Source organism: Brassica napus, chromosome C1 (genome assembly GCF_020379485.1).
Source record: "Brassica napus cultivar Da-Ae chromosome C1, Da-Ae, whole genome shotgun sequence".
In the NCBI taxonomy this organism is placed as follows: domain Eukaryota; kingdom Viridiplantae; phylum Streptophyta; class Magnoliopsida; order Brassicales; family Brassicaceae; genus Brassica; species Brassica napus.
Window position 1 is genome coordinate 7,571,113 of NC_063444.1, and position 26,113 is coordinate 7,597,225.

Sequence of the window (26,113 nt, forward strand, 5' to 3'; positions counted from 1 at the left end):
CGGCTGAGGCACCCGCCATCATGACTTCGAATCCCGGCCACGAGGGGTTTTACATGGGCTCCCTCTCGTCCTCCAGACCACTTCGCGTAACCAGGGGCCCTTTAGTGGACGCTTAAAAATCCTGTAATGGCTTGGGCTTAGGCCCGGTGGGCTAGTCGATCACGCAAAGTGGTCGGACACTGGATTATCAAAAAAAAAAAAAAAAAAAAAAACAAGTAGAAACTAAAGAGTGGGCTAGAATTACAAGTAAAGGGGATATGATATGACGAAGAGTAGAGAATTGCTTTGAAGCAAAATGAAAGAAGGAAACATACAACTTGCTTTGAAGAGTTGGCTAACGCCAAGTCATGACGGCCTCACCAACTCATATGTAACCCATCTCCCAACTTGATTCTATGCTTTTTCCTAGTGCTCTTATTTGGGACTTTGGATTATCCTTTTTTTTGTTCCTTCTTTTCTTCATATATATCATCTCATATATTGGTTATTTATAAATAAAAGTATCAGTTGGTACATTATTAATCTGAATATTATCTTTATATATTAAAACAGAAGTCACAACTTTGATTCATGTGTGGTTTTTTTTTTTTAAAATGGACATAATAGACATATTCCTATAAAGTCATGTTACATTTAATCTCAAATCTTATCATTTTAATTTTGGGCTTACCACAAATTTTTATTGGGCTATCAATAATTAGATTTAAACAATAGATGATCCATTAAATTTATAGATAGTATAAATGAAATAGATAATTTAATGTTGTAATACTATACCTCCATATGTTAAATATTTAAATATTTGTCGATGTTAATTTTTAAAATTATAAAGATATTTTTTTAAATAACAAAATCATATTATCTAACAATGATTAATCTTTACTACCTTAAACCAATGAAAACAAATTTTAAACTATATAGTTTATTTTAAAAATTAAACAAAAACTAAATGTTTAATTATTTACTCGATAATATAAATCTATGAAGCGAAAAGTTTAATTTTTAAAAATATTTCTAAATTTGTGAAATGTTACAATATCTTTGAATATGACAATAAAATAATATTTTACTAATCTTTATATATATAGTTACGATTTTAATAATAAAATAATAATCCGAAAATATATATATAGAAGAAGATACAAATACATGTGAAAGTTTGAAACTATCTATTCAATGAAAAAATATACTGTAAACTTATTATATTATAATATATACTAATTTATAATTGAAAACAAAATATTTATATAAAAATAAATAAAAATAAAAACCGTGCGGGTCGAGATCTAGTAGTTTTATTATTATTTCAGGTCGTTGTTACAATTTATAAACAATTCACGCTTTGAATTGTAATACAGGATACTTCATTGGTATTTTTGTGCAGTTTGGGCTTTTATTCTTTTAAAAGGTCTACAGAAAATATAATTATTGAATACATATAGATATAATAATATTATGTTGACACTAAACCATGAAGATACCTTTTGAAATAGGCTTTGAAGCTTTCAACTTTGATCCCTAGGCCCAAATTCACACCTCTATTGTTTTATGTCTCCCCCCCCCCACACAAAGTTACAGTGATTGAACATTTAAATTTTGAACGTGATAGTGTACGGTGAAATTTGATAGATTTATGAACGGTACATCAGAATTGTATATGAACATGATATAACATGTGCTTGTACAGATGCACAAAACCCAAGCGAGTAATTGCAGACTTGCAGTATAATGTTGAAGTACTGTAACATTTTGGTGAGAAGATGGTGATAAGTCGAATACATCGCTTTACGAGGCCTTTTTTTTTTGGCAACTTAAGAGATTTCATTTAAAGATAAGAGGTTTAAGAGTTACACAGGCTTGGGCCAGAATGCAAGCAGGCTTTGGCATATAAGTCCGCAAGCCCATTAAAGTTTCTTTTGATGAACGAGAAACGACAAGAAGAAAAAGAAGATTACGATATCGTGGAGATGTCTGAAAGCACTCCGTAGAGTTCAATCGGATGTCGTCCTGACGAGATAGCTCCGATGAGCCCTTGTGCGTCTGACCGTAGCCAGATATGGTTGATGTGGAGGTCGATTGCCTGAAGGAGAGCGCTTCTGATCGCGATTGCTTCCGCCATGCAAGCCTAGCCGACATGATCTTGATATAAAGATCCCCGATTCAATTCCCGTCCTTCACTATCAGTAAACACCCAGGCCATGCCCGATTCAATTCGCTTTACGCGGCCTATTTCTTTATTTTCTCCGCAAAAACTATGTCACATATAGAATAAACTGGATCACTTTGAAAGTGCAAGCTGATAAACATTTTCCTGTGTTAAACAAACAATTTGCACTCATTAGTCAGCATGATGATTGATTTATTACTTGTATAGTTTACACATATTATAACAAAATCTAACATGAATAGTTGTCATTATGGTTGCTATTAAATCTATTATCTGGTAAAATAGGTTTATGCAAATTACTATTATTTCACTACACTACGATCTGCATCGCGATATATACATTTTTCTAATGCTAACTGAAAAAGGGTTAAAAGATTCGCTATTAGATTAATCAGGGTTGGGGTTGGTACATTAATGAGTGATGGAGAGATAGATATGGATACCGTTCTATTTATTTGTTGCTTAGAGAAAGAAACAAAAGCATGTGAGAAGAGAAAGCTCCTTTTACCATCTCAAATATGGCTAAGTGTCCCCAACAAAAATCATATTCATAAATTCACACATACAACAAAGTTCCATGACCTAACCAACAATTCAATAGAGCCCACCTTTGAGAAACAAAGATGCAATACTCAAAATAGGAACAGTTCTGTTAATATGTCTAGTTACTTTTTTGTGAGTACACAAGTCAGCATCACCAACTTCAAACCAAATTAGCCGTCTTTAATGCGAGAAATCATATTTTCAAAAGAGATACTATAACGTAAACTACATTTTCTTCTTTTCAAAACTAAACCCTATCGGTGGAATTATGGGTGGGCGTTCGGATACCCGTTCGGGTTCGGATCGGGTATTTTGGATTTTCGGGTATTTCGGTATAGGGTATAGAACTCGTTCGGGTATTTCTATACTTCGGATCGGGTTCGGGTTCGGTTATTTCGGATCGTTTCGGATATTTAGATTTTGAAAGAAAAAAATCAAAATTTTCATTGTTCAATTTTTTTGTATTTAAAAACATACATTTAACATAATTGGTTTTTTAAAATTTTAATAGATTAAATGATTAATAGATTTGGAGATAAAATTTAAAACTAAAAAGACACTAATTTTGTTATTGTTTTAAAATTTTGGATACAGTTTTTGCTAATGCCCGAAACAAGAAGCTTGACATGTTTTTCAATTGAGTAACAATCCATAATTATATATATATATATATATATATATTATCTAATCTTAAATTAAGTATAGTATCAATATAAATATTTTGAATAAAATGAGAAAAGTAAACTAGAAATATAATGTTAAGTATGTATATGTTCGGTTATTTTCGGATATCTATTCGGGTTCGGATATCCAGTCTCTCCTAATTCAATACCTGTTCGGGTATTTTGTTACTTCGGTTCAGATTTCGGTTTGGATTTTTTGGGTCGGGTTTGGGTGCGGCTTCGGATATCGGGTAAAGTTAGCAGGCATTTGTGGAATGATAAAAGCTTAAAAATAAAAGCATGGCACAAGCGATCAATCATATTCAGAAATCCGAACTTCATGCATAAGATGTAGTTGGGTATGTGCATGTGTACAAGTTTGTGTATATTACAGCAACGTAGAAAAGACAATGTGCTGATTTTTTTGTGAAAGGACCACCATCAAACTTTTATTGTTTATGGGGTTTATTTAATCGAACAGATAGATATAGACACATGAACATCTATAGATATGTCATCATCCCCCACAAGTTATGTGACATTCTTTTCAATTCTCTGTTCTTTCCCCTTCTTCACCGCTGCTCACATTAATTACCAGCCCTTTCCCTTTCGTAGTCAGCTCAGCTTTTCTCAATAAATCAATCTAATCAGTGTCTAAAAAACTTGGAACATACGCTTACACATTCTTTTAATTATTCGCATTAGACATAAAATTATCTAACTCCTCGCAGTCAATTTCTGCATGCGTATAATATTCGAAGTTTGTCAAATTTGGGAGAAGGATTTTAATGTGTTTGATCAAAATACAAAAACAAGGAAATAAATCGATCATATATAATGCTAATATTGTTAACTTCTTATGCATCTATGATTATCTAGACGTATTAACATGTGTCTGATCTTACAAAAACAAAAACGGAGAAAAAGAAATAGGAGTCTTGCTGAGAACGTAATGCTTATTGATTCCATTAATTTTTGATGAAAATCAAGCTATTTCTTTTATTTTCTTAAGTCAATTACCATTTTTTCTTATTTTGTCAATGTTTATTTTTCATAGTAATTTTTTTCTTCATTTTAATTTTCTCTTCTTCAACACTTTTGTTTTTCTTTCTTATACAAGCTTATAAATATTTATAATTATAATTTTTAATCATAATTTATATTTAATAAATATATAAAGCTTAATATATTTAATCACATATTAGTATAAATTAAATGAAATACTGTTAAAACGATATCTATAATGTAATGTAGAGAATAGAACTTCTGAAATGCAAAATTTAACGAGAGATTTAAATCAACGTCACCAGCATTATAGATGTTTAGTGTCAATAATGTTGGTTAGTTTACCAACTGTTATTTTTGTAAATATCGTCGGTTTTCTCTATCTCTCTAAATGTTTTAGATTTTTAGTGTATGTGTTCATAGATCATCTCTAACCCACTTTATTTTTATTATAAAATAGAGTTTAGAATCAAATATGTTCCAATTTCACTCTATTTTTCTTCATAATAGAGTTAAAAGTGGGTTTATTCCATAAATAGAGTAATGCATTTTTGTTTGTTAATTACATCATTTTTACTTCAAAATAGAGTTTGATTGGAATAAAACTAAACTCCATTATAAAGTTACTCTCGTTTTCTTTTTAAATTGAAATTTTATATTGGAGATACTCTTTGAACAATTGTTTTGAAGTGGTACCACCTAGAATTATAATAACTGTAATGAAACTTTATATTTTGACTGTATAATTTTACCATCATGCTCTTTTATATCCATTTTGTTATATATATATATATATTAGGCCATGATCGGTCGGGTATCCTTTGGGATTGAGACTCGTTATTTAAAGTATTTTGTTATTAGATGTATAAAACTCATTCATGTATTTTTTTTTTCTTGGATCAGAGTTGATTCAGTTCCATCCGTATTCAGATGGATACATATATGTTGTTTGAGACATGGATTCATTTAACCGGGCACCCATCAAATATATATATACGATTGGAATCAACTATATTTTATCTCAAAATAATAATAAATTCAATTTGCTTTAGGTATTTTAACTTAAACTACCTCAATATACCCAAAATAATCAATAATATATATTATACATTTTAATTCAGTTATTATTATCCATTTATATTATCTGAAATACTCATAGATATAGTTTGGTTATGGAAAACAGTTTGATTTGAGCATTTTGTATTCAAATCATCCAATTTTATATGAAGACATTAAAAAAACTTAAAATAACCATTAGGTTTAAAATTACAATTAATCTTTCGATATTATATTATTACAAACATTATAATAATAATATTTTTAGATATATTTATATTTTAGACATTTGGATATTCATCGAGTTATTGGTTCAAACCGAATTTGATATCAGTTCTTCGAATGAATATATATATATATATATATATATATATAGTTTATGATCCATTCGAATATTTAAACTGAATCCATTCAAATTTAGTACCTCTAAATTTGAGTCGGTTTTGGATCAATTCTTCATGTATGAATAATTTGCTCAGCCCTAATTCTCATTGCCGATGAAAATTGGAATGGTCATAACTCATAACTCATACGACAAAGGTAAAATATAAGATCCGAGGCACCAAACCAAAAGCCTAAAAGGGTTCTTCACCTCTTTTTCAATTTTGAATGTAAGATGAACAGAGAACGTTCCTCGTCATACGTGTAGCAGTATAAACGCATAGTTTCAATTTCATATGCTAAATGTACATTATTCTTCCAACGGTCGAAAAAGGTAAAGCATAAATCTATTAAAAAAAACATTACACAAACTTTATTATTTTATAATTCTTCTCATCTTCTTCTTCATAAACCAAAGGCCCAAACTTTAAATCATCAGTCATCACTATCACTCCTCTCTCTCTCTCTCTCTAAAGAACTGCACGGACAACGACATGCTTTTAGTTTCCATGCAAATCTTGTGGACAACATTTTGAAAATCAAACGCATTTGAATCTTCACTTTTTTATTTCTCTCATCATCATCATCAATGGTGGCTGGTAAGGTCCGTGTAACCATGGGTTTTCACAAGTCTCCTTCAAGTAAACCGAAGGACATACCCCCTCCGCCTCCTCCCCCGCTTAAACCGCCTTCCGGTTCAGCTGGTAAACCGTCAAATCCCGGTTCTAATCAGAAACCCGGTTTCACCCGCTACTTCCCACGCGCTTCCGCACAAGTACACAATGCCTCTTCTCGGTCCGACCAAAACGCAGTCGTTTCGGATCTCCGTCGTCAGGTGGAGGAGCTCCGCGAGAGAGAAGCTCTGTTGAAGACGGAGGTCCTCGAGCTCAAGCTACTCAGAGAATCCGTCTCCGTTATCCCGCTGCTCGAGTCCCAGATCGCTGAGAAGAACGGCGAACTCGAGGATTCGAGGAAAGAGACGGCGAGATTAGCGGAGGAGAACGACATACTACGGCGAGAGGTTGAAAGGAGCGAGGAGGTAAGGAGAGAGAGCGATAGGAGGGAGAAGGAGATGGAGTCGGAGCTTAGGAAACTCGTGTCGAGTGAAGACCACGCGCTCTCGGTTTCTCAGAGGTTTCAGGGTTTGATGGACGCGTCGGCGAAATCGAGTTTAATCAGGAGCTTGAAACGGGTCGGGTCAATAAAGAGCGTGCCCGACCCGATACCGAACCAAGAGAGCAACAAGAAAGACGAGATCGAGAGCCACTCCATGAGTAACTCGGAGGAACCTCTCTCAGCCGTTAGATCTAGGGTTCCCAGAGTCCCTAAACCACCGCCTAAACGGTCTTTCTCATCCAACGGCTCAGGCGACTCCATGGCGGATCATCCGCCACCGCAGAGAACAAATCCACCTCCTCCCCCACCTCCACCTCCGCCTCCACTTCTCCAACGACCTCCTCCTCCGTCTGTCTCCAAAGCTCCGCCTCCACCACCGCCACCGCCGAAGAGTTTAAACATAGCTTCGGCGAAAGTAAGAAGAGTACCTGAAGTAGTGGAGTTTTATCACTCGTTGATGCGAAGAGACACCACAAACTCCAGAAGAGATTCCACCGGCGGTGGCAACGCCGCGGCGGAGGCGGTACTTGCTAGCTCGAACGCCAGAGACATGATCGGAGAAATCGAAAACCGATCGGTTTATTTACTAGCGGTAAGAACTCTCCTGACCCGGTCCGTTCAAGTTTAGCTTCTCCTTTTCTCTCTTGCGCCAGTTTCAAAATTCGTAATCATAAACCGGTTTGATTTAAATGTAAACCGGACATTGCAGATAAAAACCGACGTAGAAACGCAGGGAGACTTCATAAGGTTCTTGATAAAGGAAGTCGAAAACGCAGCGTTTTCCGACATCGAAGACGTGGTCCCTTTCGTGAAATGGCTCGACGACGAGCTCTCGTACCTGGTTGATGAGAGAGCAGTGTTGAAACACTTCGAGTGGCCTGAGCAAAAAGCCGACGCGTTGCGTGAGGCAGCGTTTTGCTATTTCGATCTGAAGAAACTCATATCGGAAGCTTCTCGTTTCCGGGAAGATCCTCGTCAACCTTCTGGCTCTGCTCTCAAGAAAATGCAAGCTCTGTTCGAAAAGTATAATAAAAATCCAATCTTTTTTTAGATTCTTGTTCAAAATTTAAGAGAAGTAGTCAGATAATTTTTCTGGGTTTTCAAAGGTTAGAGCATGGTGTTTATAGTCTGTCGAGGATGAAGGAATCAGCGGCGACAAAGTTCAAGACTTTCCAGATTCCGGTTGATTGGATGCTCGAAACAGGCATTACTAGTCAGGTCAGCAACAAAACTCTTGTTTTTCTTTTTGCTTAATGGTCTGATTACAAGTCGGTAATAGATTGATTACTTGTGATCATTACTTACTTCCTGTCAGTAGCTGTTTTATTGCATTTTGATTGGAGAGTAGTGTGATGAATGAAGAAGATAATAGAAACAACAAGAACAACAATTCTAATGGTCCCCATTTTTTTGATTAAAGTGAATTGTTGCTGTCATAGGCAGGACAATGTAAGAAGATTGGTTTGATACTGTCTTTGCTCTATTATTGTGTTATTTTGCGTGTTTACATGGTGAAAGCATTATACTACATGACAAGTTAAATTCATATACTATTGGACAAGGTTAAAAACTTGAATATAGTGCTTTACTTTAATGTATTTGGGGTGAATTTTCAAGATTTCTCTCTTGTCTGCTTTCTTTGTTTTTTTTTTGCCTTGGGATTCATTGAGTTTTATTATACAAAAATAAATGAAACACAGGAAGAAAAAATTGCATTGGCATTATAATAGGAATAGATAGACAAAGCATAGAGAATGGAATCGGATTCTCTCACGACCTTGTTAGTGTTTTCAAACTAGGTATCTGAAACTTAAATTAGTAATGCAGATAGGAACTTTAGATATGGAAGTTTGTATTAAGTGTGTTGCGTTTGCAAATGTGTTTTTTCAGATTAAATTGGCGTCTGTGAAACTAGCGATGAAGTATATGAAGAGAGTATCTGCAGAGCTCGAAGCCATTGGAGGCGGTGGCCCGGAAGAGGAAGAGCTTATCGTGCAAGGAGTCAGATTCGCATTCCGTGTTCATCAGGTAAAGTGTTTCGGTTTGGTTCTTTTACAAACTTGCAACACTTGTTTGTGCAAACTCTAACAATTCTGTTTATTTGTATGTGATCAGTTCGCAGGAGGGTTTGATGCAGAGACAATGAGGGCATTTCAAGAGCTAAGAGATAAAGCGAGATCATGTCATATTCAATGTCAAAGCCAAACACATCAACATAAGCTTCTTTTTCGCTCTACCCCTTGTTGAAGCAACCTTAGCTTCATATTATATCCACACCTCTTTGGTATTTGTCTCTATTAAATTTGTTTTTTTTTTCAAGAACAGATAAATCATGTGAATATACGAAACTCTTGTTTCTGAAAACAAAGGATCATTATTCAATGGGAAACCATCTTGTTATATGTACTGATCATCATAAAAGAAAGCTTCACAAAAATGTCAACGGTCCAGAAAACAAAAGGCAGAGAAATAAACGTCATTATCCTAAAACCCCACCAAATATAAACTTCTTAGTTTACAGAACCACCCAAGCATCACTGTCGGATCCTTCATCTTCATTGTCAGATCCTGCATCGTCGAGTTTCATCTCACCAACAGATTTTGAGAGCTCCATCTGAAAAAATCAAGACAGTATTGCAAGTAAGAAAACGTATATAATCAAAAACATGCTAAAAGTTATGAGAAACAAGAACACACACCATTTGAATTGCTCCGGCTCTCTCAGTTTTAGGATTTGGCAGAACATCAACATTGTCCACAACCACGTATTCTTCATCAGTCAGCGAACCCGCAGATTCTGCAAGAAACCATCAAAGACATTACAGATCCATAAACTGAAACGACAAACGAAGACGAGACAAAAAAAAAAAAAAAAAAACAAATTAGTGACCAGTTTCAGATAAGCTCGCATTCTCCAAAGAGGTTCTAACAGCCTTCACAGATGGTTCTTCGTCATCACTCTCGGAATTGAACCCATCTATAAAAAAAAAAAATCATAAAGACATATATAACTAATATACAAGAGCTTAGGAACATGCTTCAAGGTTAATCATACAAGTGAGGAGTTAGTAGAAGTACCCTCGAGAGATGAGTACGCAATGAAATCGTTATAGAGAGCGTAGGTGTCGTAAACGGGCTGTCTCTTACATGGCCGGATCAAGTACGGTAAAGGAACTCCTGCAAATATTCAATCAAGACACACAAATATCTCTCTCCGGATCAGAAACTCAGAAGAACATGAAACAAGTATTGAATTGTGATACGGAGAAACAAGAAGTGAGCTTACGGTTGAGTTTCCTCTTGCGAGATTCCATGGTGTCGAAAGAAGCTGCATAAACTGGTGCCAATGTTGCCATGTTCTGAGCGAAGGAACACAAGTTGTTAGATTTCTTTACAAGCAATTGCAATAACGTTTTATGAGTAACTTATAAACAGAGAGATCAACCCTAAATAAAAAAGTCTGTAACTTTTATGCTAAAGAACCCTAAAAAGATGATTGAAACTTTTAGACATTAAAGTTATCATCTTTTGGAAACCCAATCCGTAGATCAAGAAGTTAAGATCGTACGGAACCCAGGAAAATTCCTCCGCAAGCAAATAATGAAAACCCTAGTTTCCGAAACCACACCTCGAAAGTATCAAACTAAAAACCTAAAAGAACAGCGACGAAAGAGAGAAAGTATAACCAAAAAAAAAACAGAAGAATCATCATCATGTGATTTACCTTGGACGATTAAGGGGGGGGGAATTGATAATCAGAAACTCAATCAGGGAAGACGAAAGAGAAGCTGAGATTGGTGTGCTAAGGATTAGCGTTAGATGTGAACAAATCTTGATCGCAATATATATATATATATATATGGGCTTTTTTTCCTTAACTAGGGTTAATAATGACCTTATACAACCTTAATTTCCATTACTCACGTCTCATTGGTTTAATTCGATACCCAACGGTTTAGCTTCGTCGCGGGTATAATTAATAAACCGAACTCAAAAACCGGTTCGGTTAACAATCTCCCTTATTATTTGCTGGCCGCGCCGAAAAAAACACTCTCCATCTCCTCATTAGTAAAATTAGGGTTTTTTCTTCCCGCCACTTGCCTACTTCGCCGGAAATCGTCTTCCCGGTACTGTTAAATCCTAATCCTTTAGAACTTTCATCTTCTTACCGGGTTTCCCGACATATAGCGGAATCTAATTTCGTCGTGATTCAGTTTTTAACTTAGGTCGGAATCTGTCGGTTTGATTTCACTTGCTGGGTTTCTGTAGCTTTAGAATTAGTTAGCTTTGTTACTTAGGACATGGGTTGCTTCAAGATTTGGGGATAAGTTGTTTTGATTGATTAATCTCCAGTTTCATCGGCGAGAAAAGAGTAAACAGTGTTTTTATTTTTATTTTATAGAGATATGGATACTTCAAGTCCTGCTGCTTTTGTGAATGGAGCTTTGTTGAGACGTTACATTGGTCAGAAAGTGAGAGCTGTTGTTCAAGTGATCCGGTCTGATATTGGATCCGTCACTGGGAAATCGACTGATGATCAGCAGATTGTTGTCAAAGGCTCGCCTCCTCCCTCTCTGACCACTTACCTCGAGGTGATTGGAATCGCTGAGAGCGAGAACACAATTCGAGCTGATGTTTGGACCAACTTTGGTGACAATTTCGGTAAGAAAAAACAAAAAAAGATCCTTCCTTTAAGCTCTGATTGAGCCATATACCATTTCCCTCTTTGAGTTATTTGATTGGTGAATCCTTGATTTGGTTGCAGATGCAGGGAACTACAATGAGCTATGTAAGCTCGCGAATGGGGAGTTTAGACACATGTTCATCTAGAATTACTGGCGATGAATCTCGGAAGCTCTTCTTGTTTGGTGTTAGTTTCTTCGGTTTTATGTATGGAAAAACTCTTATGTTTCATCATGTGACTTGCTATGTTAATCTGACTTATGAATCATATGCTTTCTGGTTTAGTGTTTCGGTTCTCTTCTCTTTGGTTTTCTTTTGGTTCCATCACATTTGGGTCTTAGATTTGTAACGTAAATAATCCTTATGTTGTAGATGTGTCTAGTCACCTGCTATATCTACATTAATACTATTTTTGACAAGGAAAATAAAGCGATTATACCGCCGACAACACAATACCAACGAAGCCCACGGCCCAGTTTAAGTTTTTTAAACGACATCGTTGAATAACTAGTCCGGTTTGGCTGAACCGGTTTATCGAGAGATTTAACCATCGTGGAAGGAAAACCAAAGGACAAAACAAAACCTAACAGATTTGGGGAGGAAGAAGAGAAAATCAGTGTAAAGCTCAGCAGCCTTGGCCAAAGGTGATTCTTTTTTTTCTGATATATAAAAGCTAATATTTGTGGTTTCGATTGGTTGGCGATTTCTGTTTCCCCGTGGAGGTTTATAGATTTCTTGTCTAGGGTTCTTGTGGTTTGAGCTGTTCTTCTCAGCTGCTAATTCGTTTTTTTTTTTTCTACTCCAGAAATTGAATTTTCATGTTGTTGGTTGGAAAGTTGACAACTTTATTATGATTATGCAACTTTGGACTTAGTCTCGTTAACATTCACTGTGGCATATAAACTGTCAAACTTGAGCATTCTCTCTCTCTCTCTGTCGACCTTTATGACTGTGATTATTAGATTGAAACTGTCTTTTAGTTTGAGATGTCTTTATATTTAATTTTTAAGGTAGAAGAGAAGAAGTTATGAATGAATTGAAAGTGGAGGTAGAGAGCAATTCTTCTTCGCAAGAGTCTCTTCCCAAGCCCCAAGCCATGTACAGATGCAAGAAATGCAGAAGAATAGTGGCTATTGAGGAGAACATTGTCCCACATGAACCAGGGAAAGGTGAAGAATGCTTTGCTTGGAAAAAGAGAAGCGGTAACTATGCTGAACGAGTGCAATGCTCTTCCATCTTTGTCGAGCCTATGAAATGGATGCAAAATAGTAAGCCTTTGCTCTATATAGATGTTTTAACTGTATCTCAACAAGAATCTTTGCACTTGTTAACACATTGTTTTTTTTTTTTGCAGTACATGATGGAACTGTTGAAGAGAAGCTTCTTTGTTTGGGATGTAACGCCCGGTTAGGTTATTTCAACTGGGCTGGGATGCAATGCAGCTGTGGCGCCTGGGTTAATCCCGCTTTCCAGCTCCATAAAAGCCGATTAGACGAGTGCAAGTCCGAGCCAAACCCAAATCAGGGAACTGTATGAAAGCAAACGTTCTTGGATAACTAATGGTTATAGTCAAGATCAAACTAAGCCTTTAGTTGTATTGAACACATTGATGTGTGTGTTTTTTATTTATAAATCCAGCAAAAGTTCATCAGCTTAATGTTAGAAAATACATTAAATTCAAACACACAACATATTAGTAGGTTATGTGTATTTTTTCCAATTTTAGGGGAATAACTAAAGAGAGGAAAGACAGGTAGAGACTCATTTGGAAACTAGAGGCTATAATTAAAATAATTAACAAACTAATAGTTGTGTTCAAGAAAATAATTAGTTAAGTTAACAAATAAATGGTTTAAAAAAATCTAGCTAAAAATAGCTATTGGTGTTAAAAATAATTAATTAATTTAGAAAACAAGTGAATTATAGTTGCCCTCTTCTCTATATAACTCAACAAAGAAAACAATTACAGAAAGAGAAGAGGTGTAAAAAAAAAGACAAGAATCTTTTAACATTTTCAGACAAATGGCGACCAAAGCCATCTTCTTCTTCTTTGTCTCCGCCGTGTGCCTATCCTCTCTCGCCGGCAAGGCCGTCGCTGACGCCGATGACTTTGACCGTTTCCAAATTCAGGGATCGGTTTACTGTGACACATGCCGCGTCCAATTCGTTACACGTCTCAGCCAATTCCTCGAAGGAGCGAAAGTGAAGCTAGAGTGCAGGAGCAGAACTAACGGAACCGTGACGTTGACAAAAGAAGCCGTGACTGACAAGTCAGGCAGCTACAAAATGGAAGTGACCGGTGACCACGAGGAGGAAGTATGTGAGCTCGTTCTCCTCCAGTCACCAGACAGTGGTTGCAGCGACGTCAGCAAAGAGGCTTACCTACGTAACGCCGCTAAGGTTAGCCTGACGGCGAATGACGGTATCGTCTCCCACGAGACACGTATCGTTAACCCTCTCGGTTTCATGGTGAAGACGCCGTCAGCTGATTGTCCCGCCGCTTTTAAGGAACTCGGTATCGTTCCTGACGTCATCTTCTAAATATGATGACGACTTGTACAACTTCAAGATCGTTATTTAACTGTCATGACCATCTGTATTGTTTACTTTTCTTATATATATACAATCGTGTAATCTGATAAAATACAAAAAAAAATGCCGTAATTAAAATAATATTCATATTTTCCCGAGCATCAATTTAAATTTCTGATATATAAAATAGTGATTCGTTTTTGTATTACATGAAATGAGATTTGGGATCACCGATTCACGGATAGGAATGTACAACGAATCAAATTATAATTCCTTTTATCTTTCACCATGGTCATCTGGAGCTACAACCTAATTAACAGTGGACTTGTTTGGTTAGTGTCATGATCTGCGAATAATGCAAATGAAAAATGAAATAAAAAGAAGAGCGTTTTGCAATAAGTACCTGGCGGATTAAGTTTGCGTTTTCTTTAGAACAGCGTTTGCGTTTGGCGGCCAATCACGGATGATCTCTGAAACAGATGGTTTATATTCTGGAACTTGTTCTCGCTCATGCTCTTGCTCTAGTCTTGGTGAGGTGGAGTGATGATCTACAGAGTCGTAACATGGAAGATCAAGAAACAAACTGGAAAAAGAACCCATATCGCCATGTGTACTTCTCTCTCCACCTTGCTTCAAGCTTGATGCAGATTCTCTAGGGCTTTCATCAGATTCCCACAGCTCAGAATCCGACAAGCAATTGTCTGAAACACCAGGGGATGACTGACAAAAGATGTCGCTGTTGTCATCCTCATTATCGGAGTTACTAGCCTCTGGGACCAACTGAAAAGAAGGGAAAGTGTCCACATTTTCACCGTTGTACTGTGGTTGGCATGGGATTCTCAGTTTCAATTTGGAAACTGGGGAAGGATCTATCGGACTGAATGATATTTTCATATGTTCAACCGGTGGTGATGAAGTAGGCGAGCCAAAGATAGATGATTCATAAGCCAATTGTTCCTCAAAGCTAGGGCCACGGGGAGGAGTTTGTTGAGTCTTGTCTTCGATAGCTGCTGCTTTGGTATCATAGCTGGTAGTAGGTATGGATTCAAACTTGTAGGTTGAGGAAGTGTTTCCACGAAACCCAGCCATGAGTAATCTATGACTTAAGCCAAATACTTTGAATGATGTTGCAGTGCTCTGCAGAGGGGAAAGAGATCCATTAGAATGACTCAACATGTTGCTTTGTTGTTGTGACGTGGGATCTGAAACAACTAAAGGAAGTGAACTCTTCTCAGTATCTTCAACTGGTCTGCTCGATAATCCCTGCTTCTTTGTAGCAATAACACTAGCTTCGTTGAACTCGTTCTGTATATGTTCGCTTACAGACTTAGGCTCAGCAAAAACTGGAGGTTTCGATGGTGCAAGTCCAAGGAGTCCTCCGTTGCTCCATATATTTACTGGTTCAACAATTGTACCATCAGATGTTTCAACTTCTTTTTCCAATGTGTTTTTTGCAGGAAGATCCATGGAATCAGGAACTTCTGGTGAGAACTTCTGATCGAAAATTGCTTCTGCAAAAGATAAAAATGCTGCATCGTCCAAAAACACTTGTTGGTCAGGAATACCTTCCGACAAATCCAGAAATGCAGCGGCAGGTTCTTTTGGCAGAACTTTGTCGTCCCGAACAGGTTCTTCCAAGGACAGATACGTGGCAACTGGTTCTTCAGGGAAAGTTTTGCCGTGTGGATCAGTTTCTGTTGTGGAAGCAGGAGCTTCTAAGCCGGGGATCTTTTCATCAAAACTGGATTCCGTCAATGACAGATCCGTGGTAAGAGGTTCTTCATTGTTGTGTGGACCAGCTTCTGTTGTGTCCCCACGAGATTCTGAGCCTGAGATCTCTTCATCAAAAGCAGCTTCTGCAGACGGTGGACATGTGGTATCGGTTTCTTCTAGAGAGATCTTTTCTTCAGGTACAGCTTCTGCCAAAGACAGACAGGTGGCAACAGGCTCTTCAGGGAAAGATTTGTTGTGTGGGCCAGTTTCTGTTGTGGAAGCAGGAGCTTCTAAGCCGGGGATCTCTTCATCTAAAATAGATTCGGTCAATGACAGATCCGAGGCAACAGGTTCTTCAGTGTTGCGTGGACCAGCTTCTGTTGTGTAACCAGGAGCTTCTGAGCCTGAGGCCTTTTCATCAAAAAGATCTTCTGCCAAAGACGGATATGTAAGTAAGGATTCTTCTGGCAACTTCTTTTCCTTAGAAACAGCTTCTGCTGAAGTCTGATACGTAATGCCATGTGTGTCTGGAAAACTGCTTACGTTGGGAACGGCTAGTTCCAAAAATGGGTTTGTGCCAACAATTTCTTCATCTGAGGTTTTCTCGTGCGGAACAGACACTTCCAAAGATGGATATATGGAACAAGGATGTTCTAGTAGCGAGATATTTTCATCATCAACAGCTTCAGAAAAACATGGATGTGTGTCATCATCAGGTTCTTCTTCTTGTGAGATCTTTTCCTCTGCCAACTCTTCTAGAGAAGGATACATATCCATAGGTTCTTCTGGCAAGATCTTTTCGATGGGCGCTACCTTTGTCAAAGACAAACTTGCGGTGACAGCTTCTTCTCGCAAAATCCTTTCATCAGGAACAGCTTCTTCTGGCAAAACTCTTTCATCAGGAACAGCTTCTGCAGAACAAGGATCTACGCCAACAGATTCTTCAAGTTCAATTTGCTCTTGTGTAATAGCTTCTGATAAGGACAAATTTTTGGAATCAAGAACATCTGGTACGACGTTTTTATCACTTTCAGCTTCGGCACATGATGGATGTATGTCATCATCAGATTTTTCCAAAGAAGCATACGCTTCTAAAGGTTCTTCTGGCAAGAGTTCTTCAGTAGGCTCCGGTTTCGTTAAAGACATACCTGTGGTGACAGGCTCTTCTGGCAAAACCTTACTATTAGGAGCAGCTTCTGCCAGATATGGATTGCCAACAAATTCTTCAAGTAAGATTTTCTCTTGCTGAAGAGCTGCTGTAACAGGAAAAAATGTTGAATCAAGAACTTCTGGTGAGAACTTTTCATCAATACCAGCTCCAGAAACAGATGGATGAGTGGTAAAATCAGCTTCGTCTTGCACAATAATTTCTTCAGGCAATTCTGCGAAAGAAGAATATGCTTCCAAAGGTTTTTCTGCTAAGACTTCTTCAATTGTCGCAGCTTTTGTCAAAGAGAGACATGTAGTGACTGGTTCTTCTGGCAAAACCCTCTTATCAAGAACTGCTTCTGTCAGACAAAGATTGGCAACAAATTCTTCAAGTACGATTTGCTCCTGCGGAGGAGCTGCTGCAGCAGGAAACTTTTCGGAATGAAGAACCACTGGTGAGATTTGTTCATCACTAATAGCTTCAGAAACAGATGGATGGGTGGCATCATCAGCTTCTTTGAACACGATCTCTTCTTTAGGCAATTCTGCGAAAGGAGGATATGTTTCCAAAGGCTTTTCTGGCAAGGCTCCTTCAATTGTCGCAGCTTTTGTCAAAGAGAGACATGTAGTGACAGGTTCTCCTGGCAAAATCGTCTTATCAGGAACAGCTTCCGTCATACATGGATTGCCAACAAATTCTTCTACTATTTGCTCCTGCGGAAGAGCTGCAGCAGCAGGGAAATTTGTGGAATCAGGAACTTCTGGTGAGATTTTTTCATCACCAACAGCTTCAGAAACAGATAGATGGATGGCATCATCAGCTTCTTGGAGCACGATCTTTTCATCAGGAAATTCTCCGAAAGAAGGATATGTTTCCGAAGGTTTTTCTGGCAAGACTCCAACTGTCGCAGCCTTTTTCAAAGAGAGACATGTGGTAACAGGTTCTTCTGGCAAAACCCTCTTATCAACAACAGCTTCTGTCAGATATGGATTGCCAACAAATTCTTCAAGCAAGGTTTGCTCTAGCGGAAGAGCTGTTGCAACAGGAAAATTTGTGGACTCAAGAATTTCTGGTAGTATTTTTTCATCACTAACAGATTCAGAAACAGATGGATGAGTGGCATCATCAGCTTCTTCGTGCACAATCTTTTCTTCCGGCAATTCTGCGAAAAAGGGATATGTTTCCAAAGATTTTTCTGGAAAGACTTCTTCTATTGTGGCAGCTTTTTCCAAAGAGAGGCATGTGGTGACAGCTTCTTCTGGCGAGAGCCATTCATCAGGAACAGCTTCTGCCAAGCACGGATCTATGCCAACAAATTCTTCAAGTGAGATTTGCTCTTGTGGAAGAGCTTCTTCCAAAGACAAACAAGAAACTTCTGGTGAGCTTTCTTCATCAATAACAGATTCAAATGGATGTGTGGCATCAACAGTTTCTTGAGGAGAAATCTTTTCTTCAGGCAATTCTGCCAAAGGATATGTTTCCAAAGGCTCTTCTGGCAAGGTCTTTTCATTGGCCCCGGCTTTTGTCAAAGACACACATGTGGTGACAGGTTCTTCTGGCAAACCCCTTTCATCAGGAACAGCTTTCGCCAAACACGCATCTATGCCAAGAAATTCTCCAAGTCCGATTTGCTCTTGTGGAACAGCTTCTGCCACAGACACATTTGTTGAATCAAGAACTTCCGGTGGTAGATATTCGTCTGGAGGAGCAGAACCAACAGATTTTTCTGGCAAGATATTTTCCTGAGGCAATTCTGGCAAATAATGATGCGCTTCTAAAGGTTTTTCTGGCAATAACTTTTCGACAGGCATGCATGTGGTGGCAGCTTCTTCTCGTTCTCCTGTCAAGAAATTTTCATCAGGAACAGCTTCTGCCAAACACGGATTTTTGCCACCAGATTCTTCAAGTCTGATCTGCTCATGTGAAACAGCTTCTGCCACAGAGAAATTTGCGGAATCAAGAACTTGTGGTGATAGATTTTCTTTTGGAGAAACAGCTTTGGCACAAGATGGATGTGTATAATCAACAGATTTTTCTCGCAAGATATTTTCTTCAGGCAATTCTGACAAATCCTGAGGCGCTTCCAAAGTTTTTTCTGGGAATAATTTTTCTGTAGGCATGACCTTTGACAAAGACGTACATGCTGTGGCAGCTTCTTCTGGTTCTTCTGTCAAGAACCTTTCATCAGGAACAACTTCTGCCAAACACCGAGATACACCAACAAATCCTTCAACTGATATTTGCTCTTCTGAAACAGCTTCTGGCACTGTGTCAGACAAATTTTTGGAATCAAGAACTTCTGGTGAAATTTTATTTTCCTGAACAGCTTTGGGAAAAGATGGATGAGCAGCACCTGGTTCTTCTGCTAGGGCCATATTGTCAGGCACAGCTTCTGCCAAAGACCGAATTTTGGAAAGAGAGTTTTCGGGCAAGATCCTTTCAGAGGGTGCAATTTCTTCAAAAGACGGATATTTGGCAACAGACTCTCCTGGCAAGCTCTTTTCATGAGGAACAGCTTCTGCAAGAGATGGATAGTTGGCCAAATGTTCTTCTGGCAAGATCTTTTCAGCAGGAATAGCATCTTTCAGAAACATGCCTGAGGAAATACGTTCTTCAAATGAGATCTTTTCATTAGCACAATCTCCTGCCAACAAGGTATGTGCGGCAACAGGTTCTCGCAAAATTGTTTCATCCGGAAAAGCTGCTTCAGCCAATAATGAAGGACGCATGGCAGAAAAATCCCTTGGATTTTGAAAAGTTTCATCATGAGACAGAACTTTCCCACACACTGGATCTGACTGGCAACAAGAAACACTTGCATCATCAGAAAGGTAGGAAACTGAACAAGATTCATCTAAAGAGTTTTCATGGCGTGGATCTTCTACCATTTCTTCATATGGTATATCTTCTGATCCACCATTGTTGTCACTGCTAGCATCTTCAGAACAGTAAGTGCTGATATCCCCAAAATAATGCTCCAGTTTTGGTTTTGGTATTCCATCAAACTCACTTTCTGATTCAGATTCAATTGTATTACGTGCATCTACAAACTCATCTGCTTCACTCGTATTTTCTTCTTCGCTCTCAATTCTTGGTTTTTCATCAATACTATTGGCCTGGCTCTTACTTTGTTTTTCTCCCACAATACATACCTCGTCGAAAAAATCGTACGTCCTATCAAAGTCCCTTTGATTTTGCTTCACTCTGTCTGGTGTTCCTGGACCAATTTTTGGCTCGTGTATCTCTGACGCTTCTTCGTCTTTGTTACTTTTCTCACCCCTTGATTCAAGTGCTTCTTTTTTATCATCACAAACAATAGAAGCATAAGGCACAGGTATCTCTTTTGAGGGACTATATCGAATATTGTCATCTACAACTTCAACGCGGCCTTGAGGAACAGTTGAACCTATTCTATCCGCAGGTTGTAAGGAACTAGGCAGAGATCCCTCTAATAGCTTCACGTCAGGCTTATTCACAGGACTGTGATTGATGACATACTCTATATAACCTGAACCAGTTATAGAATCACGAGGTCTCGATGACTCTTGTAAATCTGATTGTACTTGTGCTTCACTTTGTTCTTGCGAATTTGACTGCTCTTGCAAATGAGATTGGTCTATACTGCCAGATAAATCCTGCATATTAGAGCTACGGGGCATGTCAACTGTGGAAGTACTCTGAGAAGTGGTAGGTATGTCATCAGTTAGAGAACTGAGACGAGCCCTGCACAAAGAGACAGGTTAACAAATAAGATTGTGAAGAACCACCACAATGAAATATAGAAGACGAATGGACGAGAACTACTACGTCTATATCTTAAGATCACCCACCCATTAGTGTCATCGGACGTAGACACAGCACGTGATCTGCAAATGTTTCTTTGTGGTAACCTCTTTTTCTGTCATTTCAGAAAAGCACAACTCAGATACAAATACAGCAGAACACAGCCAAATAGCGAACGAAGGAAAAAAACCATAGCTCTTGAGATGTCTAACGAATTTTACTGAGCAATTCATTCAGCAAGCATAACCTAAATCCAATAAGATGATTACAAACCTTTCTTTTGCGATGCGCCTGATCTTTCTGGGCCTTGGCATCATCTACTTTACTATGGTTACCGAGTTCCTTTCTAAAGAATGTTGGGTCTGAGTATTTTCTCAGACACGACCCAGGACCACCTGCGTCAAATCTGCAAAGGGGAAAAATTAGCCATTTCAGAATGCATTAATTTCTATTAATATTAAGATGAAACTAAAAGCTTGTCCCTCACCTGTCAAGCAGATGCAAAGGAGGAGGATCTCTACACTGTTCATATGTTTCCATAACACAAAGTGGCAAATCACTCTGAACAAAATGTCTTTGCCCATTCCTTATACGAGGATGCCACTCACAGCCTACAACAGAAACAAAAGAAAAACGAAAAAAATAAGAACTTTTCTGTACAAAAGATCACAGATATATATATCACCTGATACTGTAGATGATATGTCTTCATATAAGATTTCATAGCAACAGAGGTACAGAACAGAAATCTGAAAATAATATAGACATAGAAAATCAAAAGAAGACTAGAGATGAGAGTAAAAGCCAAACCTGCAGTGTATGCAAAATGAATGTGGCTTGTCTGTGACAGCACAGCCTTTTCAAGAGGTGACAACGCTGACTCTATCCGTTTAACACGGCTTGTCAGTTTCTGACACCTAGACGCCGTAACAGTCACTTCTTCTTGTATCCCATTAAATACCTCTGCGGAAAATCTACATGCAAGAAATACCACCACTTGGTTAAATAACTCTCTATCACTTCGAGCAATGCCACTTCACTAATCTCCCCGTGTACACAACCAAAACCTCACTATTCCTTGTTTCGATTGTTAAGGAACTTCAGTTTCTCCTCATCAATAGATTATATGTCAAAGCACATACAAGTTAACTATGTTGAGGTACTCTCTCATCATTCACTAATTAACACTTAACCAGCTATACTAGCTCTACGAACTGAGCTCAAAATCAAAACTATTGCGAAAAAGCCCTAAGCCCTGACGAAACTCAAACATAGAAAGTTACTGAGATCCCTATTCACTCGATTAGTAATCCTAATCACGAGAAAATCAGCTTCAAACCCTAAAAAACAATCAGTTAGAAAATATCTGAATTCAATCTTCGTTGATAGAGTCGAAGGAGAAAAGGAGAGCTTACTCGGCGAGATCGCCTAGCTGACGAAGGATCCCGACGAGTCCAGCAACTTCAACAGCGCCGAGAATCGCTTTAGGTTCCTCATATTCCACGGCGGGGCTGCGGTTTAGCTCCGGCCCACCTAAGCTGAGCTCGTTCCGTATCTTGAACCTCACCAACGGCATTGTCGTTTTCTCTGTGGTTTCTCTCTCTCTCCCGTAGGAAAATGAATGAAACTGAACTTATAAATTAATTAATTAATTAATTAAAAACCTGTGACTATTAATTAATAGAAATCACTCTGACTCTTCCTTTTATTTATTTCGGAACCTAATTAAAGTTCTGATGAATAATAATTAGAGAAGACTAAAGTTTTGATTCTTCATGAATTTGATTCAGCTTTTCCAGATAATTTTCTTAGTTTTTATTGTTGAACAAAAACCCCCTTTTTGTCTGATATTATTCCTCTCAATCTTTGGCATTGTGTATGGGTCTGAGTATAACCAGTACTAAGTATATCGTATTATATCTGGGCCTTAAATGGGCTCAAAGTCTTGAGCTTTGAGAAATTATTTTCAACTGTTAGATCCTGGGCTGAGCTGATCACTTAAATAATTTTTTTTTTTTGTTTCATTAGAATCTATATTATTAAAATAAAAGTACATTTTGGTACTATTTAAAAACATGGATATCAGATTAAATACTTTCTTTTATTTACACATTTAGTCATTGCATTTACAATCAATCAAGTACTTATTTTTTTGTATTCCTTTTTATTTATAGATTCTGCCACTGCATTTAAAAATCAATTTAAATTAATTAATTACAATGGTTGTTGTTTCTTTGTGATTAAAATAAAAACATAAACTGAAATATATAGTATGTATTATAAATAAAAATATAATATTACCTTATTTATTTTAGTTAAATATAAAAATTTCAAGAGTTCGATTTTCAAGAAAACAAAATATCATAAAATTAATAATAATTCATAGAAAACTAGTGCAAAAAATAAAAATGTTAGTACGGTGCTTCATTGTAAAATAAATTAACAAAAAAACAGGTTAATAAATGAATAGTACAATTACATCAAATTGCGTCAAGTTATAAATTTTTTAATATAATATTACGTATAAATAAAAAAATATTATCAAACATCTATATTATAAAATAATATATTCTACTCTATATGTAAATTACAAAATATAAAAAAAAATACACTGGATTTTTTTATAAAACCAACGGTTTATGAGTTTACGTTAAACACAAGTTAAATCAAACACCCTCGCGAGGGCGCGCGGATCAAGTTCTGGTAAAGTATTATTTCTACAACAAAATGTTTATCGGTATATTGTTGTGCGCTTGTTTTCACCTGTGCTGTGCATATAACTTCTTGTTAGGCCTGGAACTTTTATTCGAGATCCGGATTCGATCGAGATTTGATCCGAAAATCTGGATATCCGGAGGGACCGAATAGTAAAATGTTGGATCCGGATTCGGATATCTTAATTTTTTAGTCCGGATATCCGGATCCGTAAGTTTTATTAATAAATATTTCAAAAATAATAATATCTATATATAAAAATTAATTGTATTTAATATATTTTCATTTTTATAATAGTATATATAAATTTTATGTAAATTTTGTAATATTATACATAGAAATAATTAAAAACATTATATTTTTTTTTTAAATTATTGTTCATATTTTATATATATTAATATTATTTTTTATTTATTTTAAGAATCCAAATTCGGATCCGGATATCCGCCGGATATTACAATTTTTAAAAGGATATCCGACACCCGGATATCCGAAAACTCCGGATCCGGATAAGAATAGTAAAATTATGGATCCGCCGGATAAGGATCCGGATCCGGATACTTTAAAATTGTCCGGATACCCGATCCGTCTCATGCGTACTTCTTGTAATACTCCGTATTGCTTTTGTCACAAATTATAAAACCATAACATGTAATATTACCGACACTTGACTAAGAGCATGTTGCCAGCTAGTGGATTATTAATTAGTAACACTGAAAATTCAGAACCTTGAACATCAAACCAAAATAAAATTGAACGTCACTGATAGTCAACAGTACCTATATATAATCAATCTTTATAATTTGAACATTCGAATGTCTTTGACAAACACTAGTGTTTCAGAGGCATTCTCACGTTGCAAACTTATGTTTGCATATTTGTCAAGGTCACATAGATAGCATCATCATCTCTAGCAAAGTACTTTCCATAGAAACACAGACCCGAACAAAATCCTTTGCTGTGAAATCGCATATATTCCTTTTGATGGGTTATTTTTCTTTACCTAAACAATAAAAAAAGTTCCATTAACTTAAAGATGATTTAGTCACGACTGTTGGAATCATTTTAAAAGAAGATATTCAATCTGAAAACATTATTGTTATATATTTTTGTTGTAACAATTGTGAGAAGAAACAGATGCGGAAACAGATGAATAAAAACGATGTAACTACGACACAAATATTTAACGTGGTTCACCCCTAGGGCTACGTCCACGGGCAAAGAGAGATATTATTATTGGAGGCGATATTGAGCTTACAGAGTGCAAGTTCAGGGTTATTTCGAATACAAGATATATATAGTAACATCTCGCATCTAAAGCCCTAGACTAAACGGACTCATGGGCTTAAGCCCACGATCAGATGTAACATCCATAATAACTTGATGCAACACTCTTGATGCAACCGAGTCGGTATGATGTACGTGATGTAACATCCATCGCCTAGATGTAACATCCAGATTCAAGGCATATCAATAATTCTCCACCTTGACTTGAATCCTCTCAATAACAGATGTACCAGATGCACCTTCAAGTGCCAGATGTACCAGATGCGTTTCTCTGCGCCAGATGTACAAGATGCGCCATCAGCGCTAGATGTACAAGATGCACTTTCAAGTGCCAGATGCGCCATTAACGCCAAATGTACCAGATGCGTTCTTCAACGCCAAATGTACCATCGCTCTCTTTGCCTCAGATGTCCCTTCGGACCAGATGTGCTGCTATGACGAACCAGACGCCCTTTAACGGCCAGATGCTCAACTAGAGCCAGACGTTCGTCATCAGCCGGATATCCCAACGGACTGGATGTCCCAACGGACCAGATGTCCCAACGGACCAGAGGCCCCAACGGGCCAGATGTCCCAACGGACCAGACGTCCCAACGGACCAGATGCCCCAACGGGCCAAATGTCCTTGTGGACCAGATGTCCATGCGGACCAGATGCCCCAACGGGCCGGATGTCTCAACGGACCATATATGTCCTTGCAGACCAGATGCCCCAACGGGCCAGATGTCCCAACGGACCAGACGCCCCAACAGGCCGGATGTCCCAACGGACCAGATGCCTCAACGGGCCAGATGTCCCAACGGACCAGATGCCCCAACGGGCCAGATGTCCTTGCGGACCAGATGTCCATGCGGACCAGATGCCCCGACGGGCATGATGCCCCAACGGGCCAGATGCCCCAACGGGCCAGATGCCCCAACGGGTCAGATGCCCCAACGGGCTAAACCATATACATGGTGAGATGAACATTTGCAGTGCACAGAATACTGATAGGTTCATCTGAAGACATCATGAACCTTGTCAACACCTCATTAATATAGGCCTTCTGTGACAAGAACAACTCCTTCTCCCTATCTCTGAAGATCTCCATCCCTAAAATCTTCATTGTTGTGATGCAAGACTTTTCAAGGGTCCAAGATCAAATCAATGTAGTATAAAAGATTATCGAACCAGTTCTAAGTGATTCTAAAGCAAAGGGAATGCAAGTTCATGCTTAAGCTAAGTGCGATCCAGTTTTAAGATGGTATGAACTAAGAACTAATAAGCTAATGCAATAAAGTAATGATCTTTCTTTCTCAATTTGAAGCAAGAGGACTCATG

At 37.7% G+C, this 26,113-nt stretch overlaps 6 protein-coding genes across 6 annotated transcripts; 4 read left to right on the top strand and 2 right to left on the bottom strand.

Moving 5' to 3' along the window:
- Positions 1-6,180: 6,180 nt before the first annotated feature.
- LOC106375611 (protein CHUP1, chloroplastic) lies at positions 6,181-9,332 on the top strand. Its single transcript, XM_013815565.3, has 5 exons — positions 6,181-7,522; positions 7,640-7,953; positions 8,037-8,148; positions 8,821-8,958; positions 9,046-9,332. The coding sequence occupies exons 1-5, from the start codon at positions 6,404-6,406 to the stop codon at positions 9,175-9,177; spliced, it is 1,815 nt and encodes a 604-aa protein (XP_013671019.1). The 5' UTR covers positions 6,181-6,403; the 3' UTR covers positions 9,178-9,332.
- Positions 9,282-10,792, bottom strand: LOC125580648. The gene is made up of 6 exons (XM_048745489.1): positions 10,655-10,792; positions 10,217-10,289; positions 10,009-10,107; positions 9,821-9,907; positions 9,630-9,727; positions 9,282-9,544 (listed from the first exon to the last, which is right to left on the bottom strand). The coding sequence occupies exons 2-6, from the start codon at positions 10,284-10,286 to the stop codon at positions 9,446-9,448; spliced, it is 453 nt and encodes a 150-aa protein (XP_048601446.1). The 5' UTR covers positions 10,287-10,289; positions 10,655-10,792; the 3' UTR covers positions 9,282-9,445.
- A 138-nt stretch (positions 10,793-10,930) lies between these two features.
- LOC106375614 (replication protein A 14 kDa subunit B) lies at positions 10,931-11,916 on the top strand. The gene is made up of 3 exons (XM_013815567.3): positions 10,931-11,057; positions 11,333-11,592; positions 11,696-11,916. The coding sequence occupies exons 2-3, from the start codon at positions 11,337-11,339 to the stop codon at positions 11,758-11,760; spliced, it is 321 nt and encodes a 106-aa protein (XP_013671021.1). The 5' UTR covers positions 10,931-11,057; positions 11,333-11,336; the 3' UTR covers positions 11,761-11,916.
- A 190-nt stretch (positions 11,917-12,106) lies between these two features.
- Positions 12,107-13,264, top strand: LOC106375613 (probable inactive dual specificity protein phosphatase-like At4g18593). Its single transcript, XM_013815566.3, has 3 exons — positions 12,107-12,257; positions 12,624-12,881; positions 12,968-13,264. The coding sequence occupies exons 2-3, from the start codon at positions 12,641-12,643 to the stop codon at positions 13,147-13,149; spliced, it is 423 nt and encodes a 140-aa protein (XP_013671020.1). The 5' UTR covers positions 12,107-12,257; positions 12,624-12,640; the 3' UTR covers positions 13,150-13,264.
- Positions 13,265-13,586: 322 nt separating this feature from the next.
- LOC106375615 (pollen-specific protein-like At4g18596) lies at positions 13,587-14,327 on the top strand. Its single transcript, XM_013815569.3, has one exon. It carries the CDS (start codon positions 13,636-13,638, stop codon positions 14,152-14,154), a length of 519 nt encoding a protein of 172 aa, XP_013671023.1. The 5' UTR covers positions 13,587-13,635; the 3' UTR covers positions 14,155-14,327.
- On the bottom strand, positions 14,270-22,528 carry LOC106375616 (scar-like domain-containing protein WAVE 5). The gene is made up of 7 exons (XM_048745488.1): positions 22,207-22,528; positions 21,602-21,765; positions 21,279-21,402; positions 21,065-21,197; positions 20,839-20,906; positions 14,549-20,731; positions 14,270-14,454 (listed from the first exon to the last, which is right to left on the bottom strand). Exons 1-6 carry the CDS (start codon positions 22,365-22,367, stop codon positions 14,557-14,559), a joined length of 6,825 nt encoding a protein of 2,274 aa, XP_048601445.1. The 5' UTR covers positions 22,368-22,528; the 3' UTR covers positions 14,270-14,454; positions 14,549-14,556.
- Between the last annotated feature and the right edge of the window lie 3,585 nt (positions 22,529-26,113).